At 44.4% G+C, this 18617-nt stretch overlaps 1 protein-coding gene and 1 long non-coding RNA gene across 2 annotated transcripts in view; one reads left to right on the forward strand and one right to left on the reverse strand.

The window, feature by feature from the left end:
* Positions 1–3438, forward strand: part of LOC309858066 — a 38301-nt gene extending 34863 nt beyond the window's left edge. The window contains exons 3-4 of the long non-coding RNA XR_014308030.1: positions 1499–1563; positions 2982–3438. This is a non-coding gene — a long non-coding RNA (uncharacterized lncRNA). The remainder of the gene's footprint in view (positions 1–1498; positions 1564–2981) is intronic.
* The window catches only part of PCNX2 (pecanex 2), a 285897-nt gene that overhangs the window by 158900 nt on the left and 108380 nt on the right, over positions 1–18617 (reverse strand). The window contains exon 16 of the mRNA XM_082718946.1: positions 746–855. Coding sequence (XP_082575072.1) covers positions 746–855 — 110 coding nt within the window. The remainder of the gene's footprint in view (positions 1–745; positions 856–18617) is intronic.

Here is an 18617-nt window from a genome sequence, read left to right on the forward strand (position 1 = left end):
GAGGAAAAACTGTGCAAACCATATTTAACTTTTGTCCATTTTCTGTGCCTTTCATTTTGCTACACGTGGGCAGTGTAAAATGCTGGTTTTCTCTGGCCTGCAAAGAGCTAGGGCCACCCAAATATTCCCTAAGTTGGGAAAAATTACACGAGATGACTGATTATCTGATCACGATTGATAAGTTGATATCGGAAACTCTCACATCCCATGAAGCATTTCCACTTCCAAAGGGTGTATTTCTCAAAGATTCAAAAGACGAGATTAAAGGAGAGATAGGAAAGTATATCTGAAGAGACTGAAGATGGTTATTAAATACCTTTGAAATGTAGGCACGAACTTCACTTTGAACCCAGAGAGCCCCACCATGTTGGGAACCCAAAGCAACAGAACGAGACACAAACCTTTCAGAGATACCAGGGTCAGGTCCTCAAAAAAATCACCTGGTGATGCTGCTTAAGGGACCCCGAAAGGACCCTTGTTGAGGTGGGAGCAGCCCACACAGTTCACCCAAGGGGAAGTCTAGCAGCCTCTGCTCCCGGTCCTGTGCATTTTACTCCAAAAGCAGCAGAGCAAAGGGGACGTGTGTGCTGAAAGTTGACCCCTGATTTTCCTCAGTGTTGGGTCCGGCCTGCCTTTCTCCTACCCTCCCCAGTGGCTGGCTAGGTGAGTGGCCAGAGTCCAACTCCCCACTCCGTTGCAAGGCGGGGTGGTGGGACCCAGGCCTGGTGGTGTGCGTGGTACTCACAGGAGCACAGAGGGGTCACTGCTCTGCCTGCTCAGATGGTAGGAAAGCGCAACCAAGAGGCCACAGAAGGCTGAGAACAGCGCTGGGATGTGCTGTGTGCTCCACGGCTCCTGGGGAAAAGACATCAGATACCAGGTCATCACAAACGGCGGTGCAAAACGTCAGGGTCACCACCTATGAAACATTGAGTGTGCAGCCCCGGGTTCCAGCCAGACGCACGTGGTGTGCTGTGGTCACTCCTGCCAATGGACATGCCAGCACCTCACGGTTGCACGGAAACCTTGCCTAGGCATGCACAAACATTGCTTTTTTTACATTTTAAATGCTATTTTATTTAAGTTCAATTAATTAACACGGAGTGTGTTATTAGTTTCAGATGCAGAGGTCGGTGATTCGTAGCGGCATGTAACACCCGGTGCTCAGGGCATCTGTGCCGTTACCCCGGCCCCTTCCCCCACCCCTCCAGCAACCCTGTTTGTTTCTTAAAAAGAAGTTAAAAGTCTCTTATGGTTTGTCTCCCTCTTTGATTTCATCTTCTTTTATTTTTCCCTTCTTCCCCCTACAACCCTCTGTTTTGTTTCTTAAATTCCACATATGAGTGAAATCGTACAGCATTTGTCACTCTCTTACTGCACTTAGCATCTACCCAGCAGTGCCACCCACATTGTTGCAAAAGTAAGATTTCATCCTTTTTGCTGGTTCAGTGATATTCCACTGTGTATACACACCACATCTTCCTTATCTATGGACCAGTCAGTGGACCTCAGGGCTCCTTCCACTGTTTGGCGATAGTGGACATTGCTGCTATAAACACTGGGGTAAGGGTGCCCCTTCGGATCACTACATTTGTACCTTTGAATACCCAGTAATGCAATTGCTGGGTCATAGGGTAGCTCTATTTTCAACTTTCTGAGGAACCTCCATACTGTTTTCCGGAGTGGCTGCACCAGCTTGCATTCCCACCAACAGTGTGGGAGGGTTCCCCTTTCTCCACATCCTTGCCAACATCTGTCATTTCTTGAGTTGTTAATTTTACCCCTTCTGCCAGGTGTGAGGTGGTATCTCATTACAGTTGTGATTTGCATTTCCCTCATGCTGAGTAATGTTGAGCACTTTTTCATGGGTCTGTTGGCCATTTATATGTCTTTGGAGAAATCTCTGTTCATGTCTTCTGCCCATTTCTTCACTGGGTTCTTTGTTTCCTGGGTGTTGATAAGTTCTTTATAGATTTTGGATACTAGACCTTTTTCTGATAAGACATTTGCAAATATCTTCTCCCATTCTGTGGATTGTCTTTTGATTTTGTTGACTGTCTCCTCTGCTATGCAAAGAGATTTTTTATCTTGACGAGGTCCCAACAGTTCGTTTTTGCTCTTGTCTCGTCTTACAAACACTGACTTTGACACAGGATAGGACAGGCGTAGGGGCATCACAAACTAATTGTACGTACTTACGAGTCTATTTAATTAATCTTTCTGGACAATATTTTTACTTATTCTTTTCTGAAATCAAGTTTAGGATTTGTAAGATGTAACATTAAACATGTGTTGCCTCCCCTGAATTCATTATAATGATAACGATAAGAATTGTGTTTCCTAGTGTTTATTGAATCAATGGTTTAAAAGGTATAAGACACATAAACATGGCATTAGAGATCAAATAGGGGACTGAAGAAACTTGGTCCAAATTAGACAGTCCCTAAAGAAAGAGAAAAACTGTTTGAAATGAAAAGAGCTTAACGTGATAGCAGCACAGACGCCAGAGATCAACACACTGTGCTCGGAGTGGAAGGGAGAAAAGGACCGACAATACGTGTCGGCACTGTGAGCAGTCCGGGGGGGAGCCCAGGACCCCGCAATCGTCCACCCGTACTTGGCACCCCTCCAACACCAACATGGTTTCCTACACACAGAAACCTGCGATATGTGCAGCCCTTCCATGACCATCAACAGAATCTACCGGTGCCTTCTAAGAGCTGAATCTCGTACAGGGCTGTGAGGCTTTTCTCTTAAGGTTTTGATCCTTTAACTCACCAGGTGTTTCATCAGAGACACAGGGAATGTTCATGAGGCTTAAAATGAAATATGCGAATGGATGAGCCACCCGAGCGGGTTTACTATTTGTGACTGCTAACATATGCTAGAAAAGCAAGTGTCACCTTGGCAGAGGGAGCAGGTTTTGTTTTCAAGGGCCTCACATCTGCAGAAATCAAAATGCATTTCTTTTTCTCCCGCAGGGAGAGGGTCTAGCAGCCTGGGAGGGCAGCATCTGGAAGGAAAATGAGACCAACTACAGAGCATGCTGCGGGGCCGGGGAAAGGCCACACTAACCGGCTCCATACACGCCCCTGGAGCAAGGGGCCTCTGCCTGGCACCCCAAGCCTAGCGCGCTGCTCTAACTTTCCCAGCGTCCTGAAGGTGCCACGTCACGGCAGCTTTTGCGACTGCAGATGCGTTCCCCACACTGTGCTGGGAAATCCCACCCTGCCACCCTCTCTGCTCCCATCGGAGTTTCCCTCCACAAAGTGCTGGCTTCCCGTGTCCAAGGAGAGGGGCCCTGCCTCGGTCCTCAAGCCGGCCCTACACTCATGCCCACAAAGTCCTCTTACTCCCTGACCTCTCCTCATCGGAGGACATAGAATCCTCTCTTTGCACTGGTTCCTTCTGTCCTGCCTATAAAAATGCTTTTGCTGACGTCTTCATTTTTTTTTTTAAGATTTTATTTATTTACTTGACAGAGAGATCACAAGTAGGCAGAGCAGCAGGTAGAGAGAGAGAGGAGGAAGCAGGCTCCCTGCTGAGCAGAGAACCCGATGTGGGGCTCGATCCCAGGACCCTGAGATCATGACCCAAGCAGAAGGCAGAGGCTTAACCCACTGAGCCACCAGGCAGCCCCCTGCTGATGTCTTTAAAAAGTCAAAAAGGCCCACTTCCCCCATTTACCCCGGCAAGCACCCGACTATCTGTATCCCTCTGTCAGTGGCAGCCCGGCCTTGCAAGAGACCCCATGGCTTCCTTCATGTGGGGCACCTCCCTGTGGGGGCAGCACCTCTTCGCAGGGTGGGCTTTGAGCTGGGCTGACCTGGATTCGAACCCGAGTCCCGCCACAGATGGGCTGTGTGACCTTGGCTAAGTTACTCACCATCGCTGAGCACCGGGTTACTTTCCTTTTCTTTCGAAAGGGACACAATACAACTCAAGAGTGGCTGCAAGGGGACTCTTCTGTACCCCAGGCTATTTCTTAAGGTTTTTGATGCCAGAGAGTCCAATGCAGCCCCTACTTGGTGACTGACACCCCGTGCTCTGAGCTGGAAAGCCGGCTCTCCCGAGATGTTTCCTCCCCATGGCCACCATCAGCTGGTCCCCACGTGTCACCACTGCATCCTTTCGCCCTGGTCCGGCCCTCTCTTCGTTCACTGCATCCCACTGGGTCGGGCCTCCACAGCCTCTCTCTTCCCAGTTCTACTGCTAACAGCTTCTTAGCAGAAGGACTGACTGCATCTCCACGTTACTCCCCAACTCCACAGCCCCCCACAACGTGTCCTCCACATGGCAAAGGAACAGTCCTCCTCACCTAAAAACGTTATGAATAACATTATTGAATAACGTTACTGCCTTTCACACAGTATCTTTTCAAGGATTCCTCATTGCCTACTAAAATACATCTGCTCCACAGGAAGCTACCTAAGCCAGTCAGGGCCTGATCCTTGCCCGATGTCCCAGCCTCATCCCTCGGGTTTACAACCTGCACAGCAGCAAATCCATAAAGATACGCTGCTGCCTTCACACACGGCTCCATCTGCACAAAGGGCTCTTGTGCTCTGGCCCTGCTCCTCTCCCCTCTCCCTGGTGAGCTCCTACCCATGCTTCAGTACCCCGGGTAAGAGTCTCTTCCCAGACAGACTGGAGCCCTCCTCCGTGCATCAAAAATATACCTTTAACTCTTCAACACTTAAGATATTTTACTTCTGCTAGCTGTGGGCATAGGTAGGACTTCTTCCCTCATCTGACAGCCACTGGCCACAGTCATGCTTAGAACAGCCTCCTGAGGGGCCAGCTTGCATCTGTCTTTCCCCTGTACTTGGTGCAAATGTCAGGACGTCCATGTGTCCGTGAGTGAGTGATTGCGAGGGGTCAGTTTTCATGATTACATCAGTCCCTTCCCTGTGACCTGTGTGGAAAAAAATTTCCAGCAAGAAAAAAGGGTGAAGAAATTAAGTAGCTTAGATCAAATGTGGACCAGGCAGTGAAGTGCCACTGACATAATTAGACTCGGAGGAAAGGTGACCTTCGAACTCATCTTTCGCTTCAAACGGCGGCTCCAATAACAGAAAAGTTACTCTGAAGTTTGACAGTTTTGTTCTTTCTTAAGAGTCTGTGACACATGCACTGGCCCTTTGCTCTGTGGCAGGCAATGTACGCACTTGTCAGGAGGGCAGGCACAGGGACAGGGGAGGAAGGGAGCGCGTCGGTAGGACGAACCACGTGAGGGCGTGGTGGGGGGCTCTCACTCATGGAGCAAGAAGCAGAGGCTCAAGTGAATCAAGGGAGCTTTCAATGGCCCAGAAGCAATCAGAAGCATGTGGTCCTTCCCCTCTAGGGCCTTCTAGACAGGCCAAGCTCACAGCTCTTTGGGCCCCGTGTGTAGACAGACACGCCGTCCTCCGTCCTCCTGTATGCTCCTCCGCTCCCTGCTCTGGACACCCACCTAGGGCTTCAGATTGGGCTGTTACAAAAACAAACACAAAAAGTTTTCCAAAAGGAAAAACCCTGCAAAATTTTACTTCCCTCCGTTAACTCCTCTGTGCTTGCCTATGCTGTATATTTAATTCACAATTTTGTAAAGGTAGAGGCTTTTCTTTCATATGCAGCCCATAAATATGCAAATGCTGGGTGGGGGGGGGCAGAAGCACGCTGAAATGGACTTAGTAACCCTGACCACAGAAATAGCTGTCCCTGCACGGATCAGAGAGAAGGTCAAGGGCACAAGCAGAGGCGGAAAGCGATTCTAGGCTCCTCGGTTCCTGGAGGAAATGATTCTGCGGAAGGTCCGTCCCTTCTCCATGCCTCCCTTCCTCTTCTGTGAAATCACGGTGGCACCTTTCTTGACGTATTGCTGTAATGACTCCATGAGATCTGAAACAGCCTTGCCCACGGCAGCGTTGCTTGTTGGAATCACTTTCTTACCGACTGGAAAAGAAGGAGAGCCCACGATGGATGGTCCCCACAGACAGTCCGTTAAATCTGGACCGAATCTATCTAAACAATCAAGTTTGCCTACCTTGCCCACCTAATATCCCTGACCTAATCTTCTCTCATTTATTCTCGACGTCACTAAATCCCTCCAAAGCAGACATGAAAGGTTGGTACTGAGGGACCCTCCCTGCTTACCCATTGAGATGGCCACTGGTAGAAAAGCCAGCGAAAGGTAAAAATATCAAGTCAGAAACAGTGAAGTAGGAGGTGAGTGATGTCCCCGTTCCTTCTACTTCCCGGCATTTGTCTCAGTCTGTGATTACATTATCGGTGCAAGTGACTATTTGATCAACATCGGACCCCTCCACTGGGCCCAGCCCACTGACAGCAGGGATCCGCTTGCCTTAGCCCAGGGTGTTCCGAGCACCTTGTGCAGGCCCCCCACCCTGAAAGGCATTTAATAAATATGGATGGAGCCAATGCAACTGTTACTTCCTTACTATATAACGCACACCTAAGAAGGGGAACAGTATGGATCTTTTTAAGGGTCTACAAGTCCAACTTGTGCAGCGAGCAACGGTAGGGTAAGAAAGGTCTCTGTTGTCCCGACTCTGCTGATTTTTTGCACTAAGACACTGGGCAAGCCACGAAGCCTGGGTTTCCTCAACTAAGAGAACTATGTAGTACACACCCCGTAAGGTTATTGTAAATATTGTATGAAATACTATGTGCAAAGTACTTAGTGTAGCCGGCATAAAATGCTCTGCTATTACTATAATCTTTACTTAGTTACTCTCTGTCCGGTTGGGCTGCTATAACAAAATATCAGACTCGTAAAGAACAGAAATGTGCCGCTCACGGTTCTGGAGGCTGGGATGTCCAAGATGGAGACACCAGCACATGTGGTGTCTGGCTAAGACCTACCTTCCCCTCAGAGCTGGCTTCTTCTTGCTTGTCCTTATACCAGGGAAGGGCTGGGGGAGTTTCTCAAGCTTCCTTGATAAGAGCATCAGTCCCATTCACAAGGGCTCATGACCTTAGTACCTCCCACACCCCCCACCTCCTAGTACCAATGAATTTCAACCAATGAATTTTGGAGGAACACAAACATTCAGACCATGCAGATACATGAGAGGACTAAGATCTGCAAAAAAATCACATTTCCTGAAAAAATTAAGACTGACACTTAGTCCTTCTCCACAAGGCGAAAAGAACAGTGATTTTTGTTGCTCCCTTTTATCTTGTGTCTAGAGCCCAGAGAGAAAATAAGGAAAGAGGAACCCTTCCATAAGATGCGAATGGGACCTCACCAAGATGCGGCGTGAGTATCCCAGGCTGCACTGTCTAAACGGACAGGTAACTCTCATCTATTATTTTAAGCTTCTGGTGGCAGACGTCTGTATTCACTCCTCCATACATGTGGTTTATTTTAAGCATAACTAATAGCTTCAGGCTAACCTGTCTAACCCGAACAGACAGCAGTGTGGCCAAGAGGACAGGACAGAAGGAATGAATATTTCCTCTACCAGGACAGGACAGAAGGAATGAATATTTCCTGTACCAGGAGATGGTGATGAAGGAGAGAGATGCCGGAAGGGCATCCACATCCTTCCCAGAAGAAGGGTCAGATGAAAGACAGCCAGGAGTCCATATTCCAGGCACAGCTCTGCATGTTTCGCAGCCCAACCTCAGCTCATCACACAACTAAATCTTAGAACCTGGGCTTACCTGAACTTTGACAGACTGCAGAAAGGCAGACCACCTGGGTCTCCCTCAGCTCTCTCCTGGGAACAGCCTCAAGTCCAAGTTCTTAACCTTGCTCTCATTTTCAATAGATCCAGATATAAATATAGATATATAGATACACATTCTCCCCCCTCTCTCTCTCTCTCTCTCGCTGGATGCATATAGGTACTTGGCTCCTTGGATATCAAAACCAGTTATTCTTTCATGTGTGGTATCAGAATTTGCAAAACCAGGCCATCTTCCGGAGAGATTATTTTAGCTTTAGAGGAGATCTCATAGCTAAGCAAGACTCACCCATTCGATTTATCGATCAAGTAGGAAGACAGGAAGAAGGGAAAAGACTCGCCCAAGGTGGCAAGATGGGGATGAAGCCCCCAGTTCAGTGCTGTGTATACTCCGCTATCCTAAATGTCTCTGCAGGTCATTGTGCAAAATACATGCCTATCTCACCACTTTCCATAAAAAAAGGTTGGTGCTTTTTGTACGATCACTAAATTAAAAGTTCCTGGCTTTGCAGCCTGTGTCATTCATGTAGGAATCCCCCATTCTACAACGCCAGACATGTCCTGAGGCAACTGCCTGGTGGAGGGCTTGCTGTAACACAGCAACGCAAGAGCCCAGCACGGTGACCTGGGAGGAGCTCCAGGGCAGCCTCCTGGAGGACCAAGAAAGGAGCTGGGATGCAAAAGGCGACAAGGATCCAAGCTGGCGAATGTGCCACAAGTCACAGAGGAGTGCAATGTTTCCAGGAGCCTGGGTATGCCACCGCGGGGTACCGCTGGGTGTCATTCTAAAGGTACAGCTCCAAAGGCATGGGGAAGATTACAGGAAGACACAGAAGAATGGGAAATGGTTAAGCTTGGAGGAAATACCTGGAAGGGAAAGGACCTTTACGGTTTATCGTCCCATCATTCTCTGCACTGGGAAGAGAGGCAGCTGGGTGCCACCGACTGAAGGTCAAATGAGAGGGTGTATGCTTCTCCAACAGCGGTGGAACTGCACGTGCTGTAAGGAAGGACTTCCTGACACGGATACACAAAGTTACAACTAGGAAGACATTAGCATTTCCTTATCACACCTTACGTGAAAGCACAGATCTTTTCTTTGGAGAGCAAAGACCGAAGCACGCCTAGAAGGGAAGGAAGGAAGGAAGAGAAGCTTGGTGAAGCTTTCCTTATGCTTTTCTTGCATAGAACAGATTACTGTCGAACAGCTCCACAGTCTAACACACACACACACACACACACACACACACACACACACATCTAATAAATAATGTGAGTAAAAGAAGAAATTATCCAGAACTATTTTATAAAATTAATTGGGGGGGGGCAACAAGATAAACTGGCTTTGTCCCATTGTTTTATTCCTTCCTCTTCAATTTCTGATTGCTAACCAGGCCTTCCTCTTGCTAATCGCCACCCCTTGCTTCTCTTTCTGCCCAGTCTCACAGGCAGGACTGCCCTACCCTGTGGAAGACCAACAGCAGGACAGACAGCAGCTTTCCATGGCACTGGGAGCCATCTCAGCCACACTTCTAGAAGGAGCTGAGCTTGCCAAGTCAGAGATACAGTAAGAAAAGAAATACACTTAGGAATGTTTTTATTTTAATCTTTATTTAGGGGACAGAGGAATAGTGACATTTAAGGAAGAGAGCAACAGACCTGAAGAGGGCTTTTGAAAGAAAATGATCAAATTCACTGTGTATTTTATCTGTAAGGTTAGTAGTTTCATTTCCATGAAGAGAACCAGGACAGAAGAGGCAAAGTACTGACTCACATTCCTAATGGATTTTTGTCAGTAAACTTCTCTATTTTAAACATATACATATTAATTTTGAATTTTATATATGCTCTTTATTATACTCACAGACACAAACACACACCTGTACATGGACACTATATATATATACATAGATAGATTTATATTACATAAAGATATTATGTATTATATAATTATTATTATATTGCATAAAGATATATTATCTGTGAGTATAATAAAGGTTTATCTTAATATAACATAAATCTTCATACATACATAAATTTATATGTAAAATACATATTATACCCTATTTATATTATACCCTACATATATCTTTATGATAAATTTTTATATATATATATAAAATATATATATGAAGATTTGGAGGGAGATAAGGTTTCAAACAATCACTCACTGATAATGAAGTATAGGCCATGTGACAGTTTGCCTCAAAATTAACATCCCTAATTGCTTGGAGCTGTGTCTCCAGGGACCCTGGATTGGGAGTGATACAGACTGATGAGAGCCGGCTTCATAAAACTCCCACAGGTTTTGAAATATTTTTACGAGGTAGAAATAAAACTGTCTAATTGTCCTACAATTCTATGGTAGATTTCACATGCATTTGGGAATTCTTTTGATGAAATGCATAGGGAAGTTCAGCTTCTCTCTGAAGAGAGTCTGAGTTTCCACATTTTTTTTTCTCGGGCTTGTCAGACATCTCTAGGAGGGAACTTAGAAGATTGAGGGTTTGGTTATGAAATGAATGCAAACAGACCAAATTTTCACTTGGCTAAGCCCTTCATATCAGGTTCACACACTTTCTTTTTTAAGGAAAAAAATGAATGGATTTTCTTAGCCCATTAAACATGGGGGCAGTTCCAAGATCCGGGCTTTCATGCATCCTAAAATGAGAATTAGATCATACCGCTCTAACTCTGATATAAGTCCTGATTCTCCATCTGTTTTTGACAAGAATCCCATCTTACAGAAGGAACTCTGTGCACCTCATGTTCCAGAAATTCGGTAAGATCAGATATGTCTCCCAGTCCCGTACTGTGTGCCCTGTTCATCCTCCGTGTACGGCTCACAGGCGACCATTACACAGGTGCTCCTGAGCACTCAAGGGGCACATCTGGGCTCCCCCTCCCTTACCCAGAGCTTGCATCACAGCAGCCTTTGTTGCTGTCCCTCTAGATCTCCAGCACTCTGTACCCTCTCCCGGCCCCCAGCCTCCCACGGAGTCTAACTCATAGTCAGTAATCACTGTGTGTTCAGTAAATAAATAAATGAGCCTATGAAGAAATGTGACAAATCCGACTTTGTGGTTTACTGAAAGAAGAGTTTTCTTATTTGCATTCTGTTTCATTTTGGTGAAAAATGTCATATGTTTATGATTCAAGAAAATAGTTTTAGGAATACGCACTAGGGAAAAATGAGATCATGAGCTATCGAGATGGACGGATAGGTGCCATTCATGCAAACCTGCCCATATCCACCTAGATAAATATAGATAAATAAACACACGCACACACATACACGCAAATATGTATACTTTTCGAAAAATATTGACATTTACTTTCCTTCTTGTAGCTTTCTTCTCTGTTACCTGGATTCATTCCAAATGCTTTCAGAATTCCTTCTATGTAACAGACAGTGACTTTACATATGATCTACAAAGCCTACGTATACCACAGTCTGTGATTTTGAGGGGCTCACAGTCAAGGCAGGAATGCTGGAATATACACACCAACAGCAAAAATCACAGTAATGGTTCCTGTGTATTGAGCAAGAGCTGGACTGGACACTTTGCATGTATTATCCCATTCAGTTCTTGGTGCACTTGAGAGGTAAGTGTTGCTCCTTTTAAACAGGAGGAAACAGCGGCTTATATTTAACTAGGTATTATGGTGACAAGAACTGATTTTCCACATAGAACTGGTTACATACAGAAGCAATGAATACTGAGTGAACACTGAAAGGACAGTATCGTCCACAGGCCTTTGGAAGAGAGAAAAATATACTCTGCCTGGCATGGCTGGGAAAGGTACAGACTTCCAAGTCTACGGGGTGGGCATGCCTCCAGCTCTGGGGCCTCACATTTTCTGTTCCATGCGCAGGTGCCCGCCCCTCTCCCTATCACTCCAAACTGGACAGTCATCGAATCCTACCAATATTGATGCCACTACATTTCCTGGATTTGACCACTTCATACTGTGTCTACTTCCAAAACCCGAGTCCACATCTTCACTCAACAATTGCAGTTCCATTTGCAACAGAGCTATCATTATTCTTCTTCCTGTTTACCCCCAATCAGGGTCAACTACCATTGTCAATGTCAACCTACCCAAGTTTGAAGACCATGACAATCCAGCCTTAACTGGGTTTCCAGACCAATCATACCTTTTCAACTTCCTAGGGAGTGTGACAGAAAGCACTGGCTGCCTACCTAATACACACTTATGCTCCCTTCTTCCCCACAAGACTTAACTCCTTACCAGTTGTTCAGACAGCCAAAAGACTGGGAATTCCCATTCACTGGCCACTAGGAGTGACATGATTCTAACCAAAAAAATATAATCTTAAATCCAGAATAATAAAAGCAAATTAAAACTTGGATTTCATTTTCAAACTTCTTACTATTAACATTGTCATTACGTCCACCACCATCATCATCATCACCATCAACTAGTAATGCTAATAACAGCATCTGCCGTAGTTTCCTATTATAGTGTAACAAACGACCACAAACTTTGTGGCTTCCACAACACAAACGTGTGCTCATGGTGTCCAGCAGTCGGGAGTCCGCACACAGCATGGCTGGTCTCCCAAGGCTGAAATCAGAGTGCTGGCCAGGTTGCGATCTTACCTGACACTTGGGGTCTACTTCCAAGCTCGCTCGTGGTTGGCAGAACTCAGTTCCTTGCAGCTAGATGACCAATGTCCTTGTTCTCTTGCGGGCTATGGGCTGGGCTCCCACTTAGCTCCGAGAGGCCACTCTCAGGTCCTTTACATGTGGCCCTTTCCAGAAGCAGTGATCAGCATGGCTGTTCACTTCTTTAGAGCCAACAGAGGAGGCTCTTCGTCTTCTTCTGGCTCTGACCTCTAGATCCTCTTTTAAGGGATGTGTGTTTAGTCAACTGATTAGGGGGCCTTACTTACACTGGCAAAATCCCTCCAACTTTGCCAAAGTTGTAACCTAATGTAATATAAACTAATCTCATCCCATCATACTCACAGGTCCCGCCTACACTCGGGGGCTGGAAATGATCCAGAAGTGGCACACCAGGGGGCAGAAGCAATTTTAGAATTCTGCCCACTATGCCATTTAATGAAAACACTTGAGCTAGGTACTTTATATACATTATCAATTTAATTTCACTTACTTCTGACAACATTCATATGAGGGTAGGCATTTCTAATCCATTTTACAACTGAAAAAAACAATATGAATTAGCCATGTGCCCCCAGGCAAATAACTTAAGCACTCTGTGCTTCACATTCATGGCTGGAACATAGAAATGCTATTATCTTCCTCATGTATTACATAGAGCTATAATAAAGGGCAAATGAGAAAACGCTTGGGAAATTATTTCAAAAATTAAAGTCCCATAGACCTGCAAGGTATCTTATATGCCTGCGAATTGTTCTTTGGGCTAGAAAATATATTTACACTTCAAATGTGCTGGAGAGGTTGGGACAGAAGCCAAAAATATACAAGATCTAGGAGCTGGGATGTGTGATGTTGAGTGAGAAACTTGATCTCTCACTGGACCCACATTTTCTCATATTAAATAATAAAATGAAGGGGCTGGACTAGAGGATAGCTAAGGTCCATTTCAAAATTAAAACTTTGTTTTACATCTATAAGTACATTTTAAATCCTGAAAACAGAGGAAATGGCATTGTTTTAGCTGCAACCCTGTGGTACCTAGAAAAATACAGCAAAACCTCTCTCACAAGCAGTTGCTAGTGATGTTAGAAAACATTAAATTATAACAATGAGTCTCAACCTCTGGGTCCCCATGCCATTAATAAAATAGAATCTCTTTGTAAGGGATAAAAGGAAAAAAAACAAACAAACAGAAATACTGGTTTATCTAGACGTACAGAAAACCCAGCTAATTAACTACTGAGCCATTTCTCTGGGGAGCAAACATTCTGGTCGTTTCTGTATAGCACTGTCAAATATTTAAGTCAACGAAGACACCATGTCTGTTATTTGCTACCATGTTGGATGATTTAAAGAGAATATGAAATTAAAGAAGGAATCCAATTTTTCTCCTAATTAATATTCCAGAAAGCAAAATTAACTCACACTCCCTCAATCTCATTCTATCAAATGAGAATAATAAAAATCAAGGACATAAATATACAGCAAGACCCATATAAAGAAACAGAGCTTGGGAAGGCAAGGGACAGGCTGAAACCACTCACAGGGGCTGGACAACAACGCATTATGGGGTAGCAGAGATAAGGGGGTGGGGATGAATTCCAGCGAAGCAAGGAGTAAGCTTAAAAGGCATAAACAAAAGCATTGTTAAACAAGAAGTGGAATCACAGCTTCGGGTAAGTGTGTTCGACTGAAGATGGGCGAACTTTTCTTTTTTTCTGAACGACTCCCTTGCCAATTTGCTAACCACATTCTTTCAATTCACAGCATTTAACAGGTGCTTCATTTTAAAGTGAAGAGTCATCTGCAGCCACTCAAAACTTACAAATAAAAAGGGAGAAATGCAAATCGCTCTATTTTTACCAAAAGCTCTTTTCAAAATGCTGTACAGATAGAACATTAAGTTCCCCAACAACAGATCATACGATTCCTCACAAGAGATGCTTGTTCTATGCCGAGCAAGAGAAGTCAATACCTCTCTGAGATGAAATAAAGCTTCCAAAGGACCCCAGTTCCACCTGTTTCCACACCTAAGGAAGCCTCGGAGCCTTTGGAGGACTCATCCCCATCACACGGCTAGCAGTGTGCTTGCAAAATGCAACCCATGTACTGTGACCCAACAGTTACTTGGCCGTAACTTTCTGCCATCAACAGAAAAGGAAACAGAAATAAAAAGCCTCAGCCCAGGATGGTAAATGGATTTAATCTCTTCAGCCAGTTTTGGTCCTTTGCACCATCTGAGCAGCCTGCAGCCCGATGGACCTCATTGAGAACAATGCTGTGATCAGTCGGCAATGTCTGATGTGAAAAAATCAAGAGAAGGTGAGGGAATGATAACAAATGAATCACAACGAGGTAAAAACTCAAAAAAACTTCTGATTTTCTGAGTGCCAGATTCTTCACTAGTTTCTGAAACCTTCCAAGAATTTTGCAGAAAAAAAGTCATTTGACAATCCTGGGAATGTACATTACGTTGGATAATATTTGAACTGGAAATAATGAGGCTTCAGCACTTGCCAAATGAAATGGGTTTCTCACAGCATACAACTTCTCCTTTAGAAATGAATCTCAGGAATCCCATGAGCTGTTCCTTCACAGAGAGCACCTTCCATAGATTCAACAATGAGTCTATGACCAATGGGGTATTTTTCTCTATCACAGGAGGCCTACCTGCCCAGATGCATGAGGCACGAGACAAAGTCAACTGGTGGGATGTTTTAATGCTTTTGTTTCCATCTCCAATGGCGCCATGAGCTCATCTACAGCACTCGCTGTCTTCCGGCAGATGATATTCTCTAAGTTCCCTTCATGTAACCATGATTCTTAGGATGCACAACATGCCCACTGGATCAAAAGCATGCATTTTTAGCCTTATATTCAATATTTTTAGTAACTTTGATAACTGCCCAGAGATCCAATCTCCTCTCTCATTCACCGTTAGTAGGTTAGTTTCCTCAGCACCCTGTCCACCTGCCCTGCTCATCCATTCCTAACTCTGATGAAAATGGTTCACATGCCTTATGGTTTCACTTATTTGTGGAGCATAACAAATAGCATGGTAGACATGGGGAGTTAGGAAAAGGGACTTGGGGGAAATTGGAAGGGGAGGTGAACCATGAGAGACTATGGACTCTGAAAAACAATCTGAGGGTTTTGAAGGGGCGGTGGGAGTGGGAAGTTGGGGGAACCAGGTGGTGGGTATTAGAGAGGGCACAGATTGCATTGAGCACTGGGTGAGGTGCAAAAACAATGAATACTGTTATGCTGAAAATAAATTAAAAGAAAAGAAAAGAAAATGGTTCACATGCTTGACTGAACACTCTTACAGTGAAGTTTGCCAAAGACAAAATGTTTGAAGACTGTGCTGAATGACCACCTTCTCTGACTAACTTTCCCTTTCCTGATTATCCACAGTATATCATCTTTGAACTGACTTCTTCTCCTGTATCTTTATAGGACGTGGTCCAGTGATTTCTGAAGAAATAAATATATGCTGACCAGCAGTGGATGCAAACTTTTCAGCTCCTACATTTCCTACGGAAAACTTGCATGCTCCCATTTCCAACAACCAGCAAAGCTACACATACATCTGATGCTGTTTGTTAATCAGGGTTGCAAAGAAGGGTAGAGAAGTGGGGGGTCCTGGTCAAAATGGCATTAAAAACACAGGGATCTAGCTCCCCACCCCACCCCCATGAAATGTCCAACAAAATAGTCAAAAGGGGAAAAGCATAAGCCCACACTAGGAACCAGAGAAGGCACCTGTGCATAAGCCACATGCTCTAAGGAGTTATTCCAGACTTCATCTTATAGAGGGAACTACACTGAAGGTAGGTTTGGGGGTCGACACATGACCCCAGCTCCTACTTTCCACTTGAGAGAGAGAGAGTAGTGTACTAGGGGAAGTGAGTCATAAAAGACCTTGATCATCCCCTGCTGGCATCACCTACACCAGAAGTGGGAGAGCTAGAGTTGAGGTCACCACAGGACTCAGAGTCTACCCGACATTTGGACTTGCACATTTATGGACTGGCCGTATTTGCAGACCCCCACTGTCTTGGACGCAGCAAGTTTTATTTGACCAGTTTGCAGGCAGGGATGTTGGAGTAAAGCATGAAGTACAGAAGAGCATTGACCCAGGTTTTCTACAAGCACATCTACTACTTGTGACAAAACTTCCTGATATTACCACCTGAAACTCCATCCGCAGGATGCTTGAACAGAGGAAGTTATATCTGAACTGGCCCAATGTTCCTAGAACACACTTCACTTTGCTTTCTTCTCTTCTTATATTTTAGACCTAAGGTACCTCTGGAAACATTGTTTAGGGAGCCTTAAAATTTTCTTTTCTTTTTTTTTTTCAGGGTAACTATGGAGAGATATGAATTTAGTGCCATTGTATTGCCTGTAAGGTGACTGTTACTGTATATTGTCTCTGTTCCTTACTGATCTACCACTTGTAGGCTCTCTCTTTGCTTAGAGGACCCCTTTCAATATTTCCTGTAGAGTTGGTTTGGTGTTTGCAAATTCTTTCAGTTTTTGTTTGTCCTCGAAGCTTTTAATCTCTCCTTCTATTTTCAATGATAGCCTAGCTGGATATAGTATTCTTGGCTGCATGTTTTTCTCATTTAGTGCTTTGAAAATATCATGCCAGCTCTTTCTGGCCTGCCAGGTCTCTGTGGATAAGTCAGCTGCCAATCTAATATTTTTACCATTGTATGTTACAGACTTCTTTTCCCGGGCTGCTTTCAGGATTTTCTCTTTGTCACTAAGACTTGAAAATTTTACTATTAGGTAACGGGCTGTGGGCCTATTCTTATTGATTTTGAGGGGCGTTCTCTGAACCTCCTGAATTTTGATGCTCGTTCCCTTTGCCATATTGGGGAAATTCTCCCCAATAATTCTCTCCAGTATACCTTCTAGGGAGCCTTAAAATTTTCTGACAGAAATCGGCTCTATTCCTACCTGGCTATAGGACAGAGATCACAAAATCTAATGTCCACCCAAGCAGACAGGAGAAATAAATGCAATATATGGGTCCAGTGTTAAGAGAGGATGACAGGATGTGATGCGATCTGGGAGTGTGGGGCAGCAACGACTCACTCTGCCATTTCAGCGGGGTGTTATCACGTGGGAATGTGGCTCAGGGGTGCCAGAGTTTCAAATTCCTTAAGTAGGAAATCATACTTTTACATCAAGTGGCCTAAATTTTTTTAAAGATTGTATTTGTTTATTTTTCAGAGTGAGAGAGACAGAGCCCAAGTAGGCAGAGAGGCAGGCAGAGGCAGAGAAAGAAGCAGGTTTCCTGCTGAGCAAGGAGCCTGATGCGGGACTTCTTGATCTCAGAACCCCGGGATCATGACCTGAGCTGAAGGCAGCGGCTTAACTGACTGAGTCACCCAGGTGTCCCCCAAGTGGCATAATTTTAAATGCTGGCTTTAGGGGCATCTGGGTGGCTCAGTCAGTTTAAGCAGCTGCCTTTGATCTCAGGTTGTGATCTCAGGGTCCTGGGACTGAGCCCCACATCGGGCTCCCTGCTCAGCAGAGTGTCTGCTTCTCCTTCTCTCTGACTCTCCTCCCTGCCTGCACTCTCTCTGTCTAAATTAAAAAAAAAAAAAAAGTATTTTTTTTTTTTTTTATTTTAAGTGTTGGTTCTAAACCAATTTTAACACTCAGAGGCCAAAAGCAAAACATGTCTTTGGATGGAATAAAGACAATAGCAGGTTGTCAAAGAAAACATGAAGAAAAGAGAAAACATAAGACTAACAAAAGGCACACTTCAAATGAGATATTTCTCTCAAGGAACCACTTAAAGATACTTTCAGAAACATATTTATCTCAAAAAAATAAAACAAGAATATTTTTCAGAGAGGATCTGATTGCAAAGATTAAAAAGTATACAAGCACATTACAGGCAAACAAGCAATTATGAAGAAGGAACAACATGCGCACACGTTACAAACATCAATAAAATCAGGATAATAACAGTACTCATCTGACAGGGATGCTGTGTAGATTATTTAAACTATGTAAAATAATTAGTAGTTTCTAGTTCATAATAACAAATATTTGTTGCTGTTGTTGCTTTAGCCTTGAGAAACTCTAGAAACCATACCAGACAACAAAGGAAAAATATCAGAAGGAAAACTCATTAAAAAAAAAAGGAAAGAGAGAAATGAAAGACAAACAAAAACAAAATTCTATGAAAAACTAGTACCAGATCACATAAATAAGATCAGTAATGTCATTAATCAAAAAAGAAGAGCAGAAAAGCTTT

Source organism: Mustela nivalis (genome assembly GCF_964662115.1).
Source record: "Mustela nivalis genome assembly, chromosome: 2".
NCBI lineage: Eukaryota > Metazoa > Chordata > Mammalia > Carnivora > Mustelidae > Mustela > Mustela nivalis.